Consider the following 13,377-nt stretch of genomic DNA (forward strand, 5'->3'; position numbering starts at 1 on the left):
GGCACCTCATATAGTATAAAAGGTGATACTCCAGGACATTATCAGAGAAGATAGAAAATAAAAAACAGTGCTTTACTTTCATTCATTAGCAGATGTTAATTAGAGATATACCCTTGCCAGTGATTTCCTCTCATCCCATACTACTGTCATCAAAGAACACTGAAGGTCTCAGGACTCAAATCAAAGGCAGAATGAAGTGATCAGTTTGTTGTTGTTATACTCATTTAAAAAATGTAGCCAAATTACAGTTATAACTACTACATAAAGATACAGCTTAATTAATATAAAATAAAAACTCCCCTTGCCTGTGCTATATGGCTAGTTGGTAATCTCTATAAATTAAATTCAATGGATCATGACTAGAGCAACAATATCAGCAATTCTAAGTTTCTAAATAAAATTATGGGGTAAGATGAAATTAAAGGCTGTATACTGAATTTGATATAGCACCTGGGAATTTTCAAATTATTTTCTGAGTATGACCTAATTTTATTCTCCTGACAAACTAAAAATTATGGCTCTGCCTACCTTGGCTCTCTCAATGCTGACAAGGAACCTGAATCTCACAGAATTGGTGATCTGCCTGTGGTGATATAATTAGTAAACAGCAGATTCAAAGGCAATGTGTAACTCTAATTTGGATCCCATTCAAACCAAGCAACTACAGTCATAGAACATGTTTTGTATGATTTCAATGCTTTTAAATTTGCTTAGGTTTGTTTTATAGCCCAGAACATAGTTTATCTTGGTGAATGTTCCATGTGCACTTGAAAAGAATACGTGTTCTGCTATTGATGGGTAGAATCTTCTATAAGTAACAGTTAGGTCATTAAAGCACTAGGAAAATATTATGAGGCAATTGGAGAAATTAGGAATTATTTAAAAAATTTTAAATTATTATAATTATATGTGGTTTCATGATTATTTTTAAAATGAGCTATCTTTTAGAAATATATAGTAAATATTTGCAGAAAAAAGTTACAATAGTTGAGATCTACTTTAAAATAATCTGTATGGAGGGAGTGTATGAAGGTAAAAATGAAACATGAGTGGCTAGGAAGTGATATTTATTGAAGCTGAGTAATGGGTACATGGTGGGACATTAAACTATTCCTTCTGCTTATGTACGATAATTGAAAGTTTCCAAGTAAAAAGTAATATTCAAATGTCAGTCCTTAAGTGAAAAATGAACAAAAATAAAAGTAGTCTTCAAATTACCCCAATTCATTTCATTATACCTCCAATTGTTGATTACTTATGGTTCCATCATGCTAATTTGGCTAATATAAATTTTCAGATAAGGCATACTGTTATCGCTGTTTTGAAACCATCCTTGAGTACTGATTTATATACCAGAACATTTCAATTTGCATTTATTATGTGAAAATTAAACATCTCCAAGGAATACTTGCTTTATATGAACAGTTTACATATCACACAAGAGATTCAAAAGGTATTTTTCATTTATTTACCAAAGTCACCATTTCAAATATTACTCTTGTTTTTCTTATTTTATAATTTTAAAACGTTGATTTGAAAATATGCATATAAATAAGGATACATCAACAGTCACTTAATGAACATTTAACATATTGGGTAATATAAAATAAAACAGTAACTTACGAGTCCTTGAACGTTGGCTTTGCAAATAAATTTAGGAATGTAAGCTAATTCTTTAAATCTGCCACAAATAATTCCTTAAGTGATTTCACAGGCAATCTGATTGGTCATAGCAGGAGTGGTTTCCTGAATCGAAACACTGATGTGTTCTCATTGAGGCAGGTTTTACTATAATCAGGGCTCTCCTAGAATGCTTTAAGGCTTAATAATAAATTTTTAATTCCACCTTATTCACTAGTTTTAAGTAAATAAATATGACATGCGGATAAAACTAAGGAAAAGATATTAAACTCTGAAATTAGACACTAGAAGACACTATCACTATTTTTTAAACCATGAAATGCAATTCTTGGAAGACATTGCTTCTTTACTTACCCTCGCCCTGGAAGAAGGTACACTTTAACAAAGGGGTCAGAATAACCATTGTTGTCTCGAGGGACAAGGTTTCTTGCTTGGAGAATATGTATTATGAGATTTCCAAGATCATAGTTGATTTGAAGCTTAAAGGAACAGCAAAATATTCCATGAACATTATGTTTTTGTTTTAGAAAACGTGTAATACGTTATCATTCAATATTTTACTATTATTTTTTTTAAATTCTCACAAGAAGCATTAACCTTCATTTTCATTTTATTTGAAACTGAACAGACCAGTTATTGTCTAATTTAATTGGAAGCTCCCAGGCACATGTTAATCACCAGCAAATGCGCTGTTCATTCTTTCCATGGTGAAAGTCCTGGCCTGTCTAAAATTCATTTATAAGGAAAATCATACAGTGCATGCTAGTTGCATTTTTAAACTAAATTTCCACTCTTAGGAAAATAGTAAATGTTGTTAATGTTCATGAATATGATTACCAGGATTTTGAAAATAAATGAACTAATTGATAAATTTATTAGAAAATGTCATTTGCACTTCATCAAATAATTAACAGTGGGTGAAATCATTATTTAAAGATAAAGTTGTCAGTACTGAAATAAAAGAATATTTAAGAATGTGTAGATTTTATCTCTTCCTATATTATATTATCTGATGTTAAAATCATAGCTTTTCTTTCTGTGCCTGGTTTTCTAAGAGAGAGAGATTAGGATAATGAAATCCCGCTCTTTAATCTTAGAAGCTGAAGAGGAAAGAAGAGGCATTGCCTCATAGATATTTAACGGCCATTGCACAATTGTCATTGAATAGGAAAATATTTACAGTTCAAATAAATATTTGAGAAGCCTGCATAATTGAGTTAACTAATTTTTCTCCTGCAAAATTGAAAGATTCTTTTTGTATTATTAGAATAAGCCTTAATTCTGCTTGATGCTGTTTTTGTTTATCAAATAACAGAAAGGAAAGGATCTATATTTCAAAGGGGAAAATTCATAAATAAAAATACTAGCAAATTTTTTATAATTATACAAAACAGATATGCTATATTTATGTTGAAAATGGCATAATTCAGATGAGTCAAATTTCATAAAAATTTGATAATTACAATAATTCCTAACTTTAGCATAATTTTGATCTGCTTATGTTTTCTGGCAGAAGAGGAATCTTCAATCCCTTTTCTCCATACAGAAAAGCCCAGAGTCTCTCTGACCATCATGAAAGCAATGTGAAACATAAAACAAAGCGTCGCGAAAGAAGAGGAGGGACGGGAAGTTTAGAACTGCAGTAACTGTGGGCTACAATGGGGTATTAAAATGTAGAATTATTCTGCAGTTAATTTCACTGAGACTTAGAACAGCTTCCAAATATTTAAGGAGAAATTTTTCCCTATTTTCTCCTTTCTCTGCCAGTCTAAAAGTCCACTTTTAACTGATGAGGCACCGAAATCATTTCTTATTGAAAAGAAAATTTGCAGGCTACCCTAAGAGAATATTTTTCAAAATGTACTCTGCAGGGCCTTAGAGAATACTTAGAGTTGCTCAGAGGTTACTTCTGAGAGAGAATGAGATGCCCCCAGCATTCTCAACCAGAGCTACTCCAGTAGTGACAGATTTATTGTCTGGGTGTCTACATACATTTTCACTTAGAATAAGGTTTTGCTAAAAGAAAAATAACATGGAAATCATTGTCATAAGAAAATATCCCCTCCCTTCTCCCAAAAATCCTAAGACTCAAGAAGGAATATTGTTAGAGTAAATTTTCACTACAGGATTAAATATTACTACTCAAAGGAAAGGAAAATAAAATAAGAATAAAAAAAACAAAAACAAACCAAAAAGAAACACAGCAAAGAAGTTTAAAAAAAAATGGGAGAGAGAGAGAAAGAGATACTATGAATCAGAAAAATCCAGCATTTTCTTTGCTGCTTGTGAAATGAAGGAAGATGAGGTCTGGCTTTCAAGAAGTGGGAAATAGCAGTGAGACAGGAAGGTCTAGAATACATAGGTAATCGGGCTCCATCCTTCTGGATCCTTCTTAGTAAGGTGCCCATATTATGCACTTTTTCTCTATTTCCACTCTCATATTCCACTCTTGCTTTAATTAGCGTGTGCCTAGATAACCACTTAACCGATTTCTTTGTCTTTGTGTCTTCCCCTTTATGGTATTTTTTGTAGGCCACTGCTGTATGAATTTTTATTACATATTCCTTTCAGTTAGGCTCTGCCTTTCTCCAAAATATTTACTGATCACCCTATTATGTAGCGGCTAACACCCCTTGGACTGTGTTCAAGGTTCTTTTTAATTCAGTCTCAACTTATCTCTACAGGAACATTTCACTGCAGCCAGAAGTCTTTCATGAAAATTTCCTCTAGAACATGTTGGAGACTTCCCAAAGGACAACAGAGGTTTGAACTAACTTGAGGATAAGCAGAGAGAAAGGAGGAGTGTGTTCCTGGAAGAAGAAATGGTGCAAGGAAATGTTCTGCTGCCGGAGACTAACGACATTAGGAGCTCAGCTGGCTGCAGTGAAATCTTCCTGTAGAGACAAGTCATGAAAATTTCCTCTAGAACTTGTTGGAGACACAGCTAAGACCTACTGTTCTCTTTCCTTTATCTGAAATTTACTATCTTTATTATTTTATATTGCATCGATTCTTTCTAAATGACATTTCTTATCTACCCTAAATTACTTTTTGGTATCATCTAAAGCACTGTTTTTCTAATATTTTTGACTATGACCCATAGTAAGAAATATATGTTATGATACAATACATAAATACAGAAACACATGCACACATAGAACTAAAAAAGATAGTGATTTATGCCATTTTTCTTCTGTTGTCCTAGTCAAAATCCTCTAAAGTGACTTTATAAATTAAAAATTGGTTATGAGCCTCAGTATGAAAAATGGTGCTCTAGAAGAATTGTTCAGCAATTATTTAACAATTGTTGATAGGAGGAAGAAAAAAGGATAGCATTAGACTTATGAAACTCTTAAAGAGGAATCCTTAAATTTCCAGGAGAATCTGTCATGTTTGAAACATTTTCAACAGTATAAAGTAACTGAGGGATAAAATGTATTGATACTGCTAAGGTATCAGGCAGACTTCAAAGTATAGAATTCCATAGATATAATTAGATTTCAAAACATATATTTGTATTCAATCACTATTCTATAAAATTGTTTCTTTTGTTACAGGTCTGTATGTGTTATACAACAGGAAAATTTCTAAGAGTGTTTACAATTTCAATGGACCAGTGAAAAAGACAGCCAAAAAGGATGGTATAATGATGATTTTTAAAACATTTTCATACCTGAATTTCCCCTGTAATTGGATGAGAGACAACCTTTGTTGCATCAGTAGGCTGCAAAAGTAAAAACATATATTACATTAATGGATAAACCCTTTATAGAATTTACCACTTCCACCTCCTTCTGAAACTAAATTCTAATTGGTTGGAATACATTGCCTGGAAAATATATTTCATCCATTTGTCTGCTTTAGAATATGGTGTCTACTTACACTTCTCAATACATGTTTAATTTTATAGATACATAAATCTATTTTTGATTTTGTTAAGCCTGTTCTGAAGCTATACTTTTATCCCTGCAGGAATGTATTTTCAATTACTTAAGAAAACTAGCATGGTTGGTATAAAGTACTCAGTTTAAGCATTTGCAGGTTTTAAAGATCTATAGAGGATTGAAACAGACATTGTTTTAGATAACGACCGCCTAGGAGCGCCGATAAAAGTCTCCCCTTGTACTACTTTGTAGGTGCTCAGCCTCTCCCTGCTCCCTTCGAGAGTGAAGCACCTAAGCAATCGCTTTCTAATATTTCACACTCCTTAGTTAGAATTCTATCCCATTCTATATAAGTTCTCATTTCCTTCATAAGTCCCTTTTGTCAGTAAAGCCTTAAAAAGAGTTAGGAACGTGATCTGGTAGACTGATTCATATTGCTGAATAAATGACTGACTGTTGACCTGTTACATTTCAATGTATTATTTGTACAAAAGAGAGATGATGTCCCTGACCCCAGAGCTATAACAGAATTTCAGGCAAAGTGGCATTAATATAGGGAGATATTTCCTAAAATGGAGGACAGCTTGCTCCCCTACAAATAAGGCCCTGTCTCCCTACATGTACATAATATTGGCCTTGTTTTAATAACTGGAAAGAAAAGATCCATAATATTTAGATGGATATCCTTGCTCTGCTACCTGTTCCTTTATATTTTTATCCCAGAAATGAGAGCTATCAAAGGAAGACAGCTATATTCCAGATCTTGTTCTGTGAAATAACTTAGGAATAAAAATAATGTAATCATTGGTAAAGTTATGAGATAGGAGTTAAATTTTTTAAGCTATATATCCTTTATTTGTTCAGCTCATTTATAAGAATGGCCATTTATTAATACTTAAAATGTGCTCTGTTTGCAAAGGACAAACTATTGGGTATTGAACAATTATATTTACTTAATAATTATTTTACTATTTAAATTTCAAGAAAAGCAAACTGAATTTAGAAAAAGAAGTTCCTGAAACCAGATATCCTTGCATCTCAATGAGGAAAGATAAAGAATAATTGAGATAAAAAGTCAAAAAGAAGACAGAAAGAAAAGCAGAGTGAATATTGGAAACATTTTGTTTTCATTTATTTTTGACAGTTGTAGCTCATTTGACATATGATCATGCAAACATAACTAGATTTAACAAAGAGAACAAACTTATGGATCATTTTTTTTTTATTAAGGTTATGATAGTTAACAACCTTGTGAAATTACAGTTGTACATCATTATTAGTCATGTTGTAGGTACACCACTTCACCCCTAGTGCCCTCGCCCTACCCCCCTTTCCCCTGGTAACCACTGATCAGTTCTCTTTCTCCATATGTTAACTACCACCTATGAGTGGAGTCATACAGAGTACGACTTTCTCTGTCTGGCTTATTTCACTCAACATAATACCCACAAGGTCTATCCATGTTGTTGTGAATGGGACGGCTTTGTCCTTTTTTATGTCTGAGTAGTATTCCATTGTATATATATACCACATCTTCTTTATCCAATCATCAGTTGCTGGGCACTTAGGTTGGTTCCGTGACTTGGCTATTGTGAATAATGCTGCGATGAACATAGGGGTGCATGGGACTTTTGGAATTGCTGATTTCAGGTTCTTAGGATAGATACCCAGTAGTGGGATGGCTGGGTCATAAGGTATTTCTATTCTTGACTTTTTGAGGAATCTCCATACTGTTTTCCATAGTGGCTGCACCAGTTTGCATTCCCACCAACAGTGTATGAGGGTTCCCTTTTCTCCACAGCCTCTCCAACATTTGTCACTCTTGGTTTTGGATATTTTTGCCATTCTAACAGGTGTAAGGTGATATCTTAGTATAGTTTTGATTTGCATTTCCCTGATGATTAGTGATGATGAGCATCTTTTCATGTGTCTATTGGCTATCCGTATATCTTCTTTGGAGAAATGTCTGTTCATGTCCCCTGCCCATTTTGTAATTGGGTTGTTTGATTTTTTATTGTTGGGTTGTGTGAGTTCTTTGTATCTTATGGAGATTAACGCTTTGTCGGATAAATAACTTGTAAATATTTTTTCCCAATTACTGGGCTGTTTTTTTATTTCAATCCTGTTTTCCCTTGCCTTGAAGAAGCTCTTTAGTCTGATGAAGTCCCATTTGTTTATACTATCTATTGTTTCCCTCATGTGAGGGTTTATGTTGTCCGAAAAGATTCTTTTGAAGCTGATGTCAAAGAGTGTCCTCCGGATATTCTCTTCTAGAAGACTGATTGCTTCAGGCCTAATCTTTAGATCTTTGATTATGGATCATTTTTAATTGTTCTGGAGTGTGGCAGTGAACTCATAAGAGCACAGAGGGATATTTTCAATTATAGAAGGAAAAGGAGCAATATCTGTTGGACCCCAGGCAAACTACCAGCTCTAGGTAGTTACATTTCAAGATTAGAGCCAACTACTTTCCTTTCAATGATGTCATATCTTTGTGAGGCTGGTTTTTGATGACTGCAGTGATAAAAAATGTACTGCAAGAAAATCAGTAAGATCAGCGTGGAACGGGAAACAAGAGTGTTAGTGCCCAATCTGATTGCATGCCTTGAGGAGTTGTGCAACACCTAGCAGGTACACATATCCCATTGACACGTAATTTTAGTTGCTGACAATGAAGCAAATACATTTTATGTGTACTATTTTTTCCAGTGGTTACTAAGATGTTCGGACATAAATAGTAATTAAATTGTTTGTACCTAACTACTTAACAAATAAAACTCTTCAGGTATTTCTTTGAGCATAAGTGTGCCATGAAAAAATTACTGAGACATTAAGGGTGCCATGACCAGCAAAGTTTGGGAAACCAAGGACCGATTTCATAAGAACATTTAAAACTAATAAGCACTTTAGTTAAATTATTTATTTACACCAAGACTTGGAAGAAATTATTTAGACCTCAAAGATAAAAATGAAGAAAGTTTGGCTAGAATTTCAGAGACAAAACAACTTGAAGGAGTAAACTAAAAATTTGGAAGACAAAAATTCATATTGGATTAGTTTAAGCAAAATAATTCAAAATAGTCTTATACAATTTAAAAATGTATTTAAATAATTTAGATTCATATTTTACCAGTATTTACTCAGAAGCAATCATTTAGAGTATTATTAATAGATTAATAATTACTTATGAATAACAATTTATAATGTTTAATAGATGGTGTTCTAAATATCTAAATGAATAATTATGCTAACTATGATTTAAATATTTTAGTTTTAATACATTGTTACATTAATGTTTTGTAATTTAATATTTAATTAGTCTCACACTTAAGGAAAACACAAAGTAGTTAAAACCATAATTCTCTAAATTATCCAAAGAATATATGATATATTTGGACATATTATATTACCTGACTCAGTGATATATAAGCTTCAGACCATCACTTGATGTTTCTATAATCTCTCAATATAAATTTTTTAACATTGTAGGATTTGGAGAACAAATAAAAGAAAGTATTGCCTTTTATGCATACTACATGTTGATGAGTCAAGAAATATATTAAATCTATTTATTCAGTCATTCATTCAGCAAAAATATTTCGAGAAACTCTGTGCTAACTGAATGTTGAAGATAAAACCCTCAAACGATGAATAGGTAGTGGTCCCTTTCTTCAAGAGTGTTAGCATTTAGTGACTATACATTTCAATTAGTAATGTACATACGATATTATACACATGTACATCTGAAAAATAATCAGATTCCGTTATTGTTATTACTACTAATAAGAATTAAGTAATCTCTATACCATCACTGTCCAGTAGAATATGTGAGCCAGACAGGTAATTTTAAATATTCTAGTAGTCACATTAAAAATGTAAAAATTAGGGGCTGGCCTGGTTAAGCAGTTAAGTTTTCATGCTCTGCTTCAGTGGCCTGGGATTCGCCAGTTTGGATCCTGGGCGTGGACCTAAGCACCACTCATCAAGCCATACTGTGTCAGGTGTCCCAGATACAAAGTAGAGGAAGATGAGCATGGATGTTAGCTTAGGGCCAATCTTCCTCAGCAAAAAGAGGAGGATTGGCAGTGGATGTTAGCTCAGGGCTAATATTGCTTACCCCACCAAAAAAGGTAAAAATTATCTGGTGAGGGGCTGGCCCCGTGGCCGAGTGGTTAAGTTCGTGCGCTCCGCTGCAGGTGGCCCAGTGTTTCGCTGGTTCGAATCCTGGGCGCGGACATGGCACTGCTCATCAAACCACGCTGAGGCAGCGTCCCACCTACCACAACTAGAAGAATCCACAACGAAGTATATACAACTATGTAGCAGGGGTGTTGGGGAGAAAAAGGAAATAATAAAATCTTTGAAAAAAAAAATTATCTGGTGAAATTAATTTTTTATTTAAAGATTTTTATTTATTTATTTATTTATTTATTTATTTTTATTTTTCCTTCTTCTCCCCAAAGCCCCCCAGTACATAGCTGTATATTTTAGTTTGTGTTCTTCTAGGTGTGGCATGTGGGACGCTGCCTCAGCATGGCTTGATGAGTCGTGTTAGGTCTGCACCCAGGATCTGAACCAGCGAAACCCTGGGCCACCGAAGCACAGCATGTGAACGTAACCACTGGGCTACGGGGCTGGCCCCTCGTGAAATTAATTTTTAATGATATATTTTATTTAACCCAATTTGTTCAAATATTATCATTTCACCATGAAATCAATATAAAAATTGTAATGAGATATTTTACATTCTTTTTTCATACTAGGTCTTCAAATTTCACAGGTAATTCACACATACATCATATCTCAATTAAGACTGCCACATTTCAAGTGCAACTTTATAACTTTTTATTACAGCAAAAATGCTGTGAAAACTACATAAGCCACATTCTTGGCATAGAAAAGAATTATTACGTATCATAAAACCTGTCAATATCATTTACTTGATATATGTACCATAATACCTGTTTCTTCTTCTAATCATTGCCAAAAAAGTTAACACATGATAAAAAAAATCAAATTTGTATATGACAATATTACACAGACTCACAAGTACCCACTGATGTTTTAGTTCACAGTATTTATTTGTTGTTACTGTTCTGTGCAAGCCACTCTACTATGTACTTAGGGGGCAATAGAGAAAATAAGAAATGGCTCTTGGTTCTTAAGGAGCTTGAAGCCCAGTTGGGAGAATAAAACAAGCAAACTGGTAACTACAATCAAGACATCAACCGTCTTAAGAGACACAAAGCAGCTGGCACTTTGGAGGAAGGGATGAAGGAAGGATAAGTTTTGACTTTAGGGAAGGATTAGAATATGGAAAGACTTCAGGGAAGAAGGCTTCCTGTTATTCTTATTTCATCTTTTCTTAAGGATTTTCACTGGCTCTTCATTTTCTGCAGATGGTAGTGTAAAAGCCAGGCATGGCATATAATGTCCTCCAATTTACAACTATCCAGGCTTCTCCTTTATTTCCTATGCTTATATATTTTGTATACCTATGTTCTAGGCATGGAAATTTTTGTTTCTGAAATTTTTTTCATGCTGCACTCTCTGCTTGGAATGTTGGTCCCTTTTTTGCCTCTACCAAAATCAGTTTGTGAGCTAAACACCAGTTTCCTAACCCTACTCTTTTGGGTGCCCTCACTCTATGTCTTAATGACTTCCAACATTATACCTTCATTGAATTTGTTTACATACCATTCTTCATCTTTAATTAGGTCAGCACTAGTCAAACTTCAAGAGGCATCGTACACAATCAGAGAACTTATTAAAACCCAAATTGCTGGCCCCATCCTGGTGTTTCTGGTTCAGAAGGCCAAGAGTGGGGTCAATAATTTGCATTTTTAACCAGTTCCCAGATGATGCTCATGCTGTTGGACTGGAAGCATGCTTTAGAATCACTGGTCTACCTGGTATGCAGGGAAGAAATTTTATCCATCTTTGCATCTTGGGTACCAAGTATGACCCTTGACATTAAGGTGGCATCCAAAAATGTCTGGGAAAGTAGGAATGAGTTGGAAACCCTAATAAGTAGAGTACTTACTAGCAAGGCTACTTGTAAAGATCTGACAACATTATGCTTACTGTGATAATCTCTCAAGGAAAACCTTTGATCAGGCCCTTTTAGAATGAGCAGGATAAGGTCATAGGCAGAGGTGGTGCAGCAGACATTCCAAGTAGCAGGAATATCTTATAAACAGGATAATGACCCAATCAGATCATTGTGCCACAGATTAGATAGTTGGAGGGCAGTTTAAGAAGAAAAAGGAGAGATTGGTGAGTGGAGTTACCAGTAGTGGGTACAATAACGTTGGCAAAAAAATAATGCTTTGCTAAAGGAAATGGCAAGTTCGGAGAAAACAGAAAATTACCAGAGAATTATTAGAAAATTAGAACTCGCAGGATTAAGATTCAGTGACTGATTAGGCAATGTGAGTGAAGAGGAAAGAAGAGGCAATGGTATTCTCTCCTAAGTTTATGCTTAATTTCTTGGGAGGATGGTGATGTCAATTGCTCAAATAATAAATATCAGGATGATAGATTTGTAGAACTATAATGTGCTTGGTTTGGAAACTTTGCTAGCAGACCTGTCACGTATTTAGGTCTCCTAGGTGGAGATGTTGAGAAAGGAACTAGAAATATTAGTTCGTAATTCAAGAGATAGGTCTCAGCCAAAAATAAAATTGGAAATAGTAAGCATACTAATGATGTTTGAAGGCACATAGTGGCTGAGATTAACTAAAAAGAGAGATTAAGAATGAAATAAAAGGAAACTCAGAACCTGCATTTTATAGCTAATATGAGAAACATCTCTAAAATCCAAAATCTTTTAGGTTTGTATTTCAGGTTAAGGACTCTTGGATTTATTTCGTGCCCCACCCTTTATCATAGTACCTAACAAGCAGTGGTTAAACAACTAGTGAATATAGGAAAAATGTAAGAACATGAAAAAAATAAACAATATTACGGGAGATAGTAATTGCCAAATTTAAGATGAAATTATCTTCAAATGCTTTCAAATTATATTTATATAACATGAAAACATCTAAAAAACAGAAAACAGTATTAATTATGTTGTATTTTAGTTGACTAATATACAAATTATTTAAAAATAATTATTAAAACAGAGTGTCCATGAGATAATTCTTCAAAATTAACACATACTTGCATGTGGTAAAATATAGCTGTGTAAAAATTTATTGTGAAATTTAGTGTAACTATCCTCGAAATTATTCTTAGTGAAGCTTTGCTATATTTATTTTGGAACAAGTCATTTTATGATGCAGTGATCAAAATCATCCTACCTTTGTTGTTTGCTTCTGAATAAAAGGGATTTTTGGTGACATCTGCTATGTTTTTATACTAAGGAAAACACATTTTGTTTTCTGAAGTCCACTTTACTCATGGATAGCCTATCCCTCCTGTATGTCTCAACATATAAAGAAAAACCTTTATTCACATTAAACAAAAGAATACTTTTTCCAATGTATTTATCAACCATGAGGAGAGTTTCTCTATTAAGAATCAAATCTATGAGAGAAATATTACACATTGTCTCTATTTTCATCTGCTCTTATTAGGTTAAAAATTAATTCTATGTTCTCTTTTGATTCCTCAGCAACTTTGAAATAATACTTTTGGAAACACTGGTTTCAAATGAAGATTTGCTTCAAGAAAAATTTATTAGTATGGAATTAGGGATAAAATTCAAAATGGCAAGAATGTTATTGTTTTTCTTTGTTTCTTATTGTCCTAAATTCTCCTTATCTTTGTGTCTCTTTTACTTTTTATTTAAGTTGGAAAATCTAATTTAATATATATCTCATGTTTCCAAAAAGATGCAAAACTAATA

The 13,377-nt window shown here is 33.5% G+C and overlaps 1 protein-coding gene across 4 annotated transcripts in view; it reads right to left on the reverse strand.

The window, feature by feature from the left end:
* The window catches only part of PCLO (piccolo presynaptic cytomatrix protein), a 377,354-nt gene that overhangs the window by 84,076 nt on the left and 279,901 nt on the right, over window positions 1-13,377 (reverse strand). For all 4 annotated transcript variants that reach the window (XM_070507399.1, XM_014843189.3, XM_070507394.1 and 1 more), the window contains exons 14-15: window positions 5,315-5,365; window positions 1,996-2,120 (exon numbers count right to left, since the gene is read on the reverse strand). In XM_070507399.1, the coding sequence (XP_070363500.1) occupies window positions 1,996-2,120; window positions 5,315-5,365 (176 nt within the window). The remainder of the gene's footprint in view (window positions 1-1,995; window positions 2,121-5,314; window positions 5,366-13,377) is intronic.

This window comes from Equus asinus, chromosome 1, assembly GCF_041296235.1.
Source record: "Equus asinus isolate D_3611 breed Donkey chromosome 1, EquAss-T2T_v2, whole genome shotgun sequence".
Lineage (NCBI taxonomy): Eukaryota > Metazoa > Chordata > Mammalia > Perissodactyla > Equidae > Equus > Equus asinus.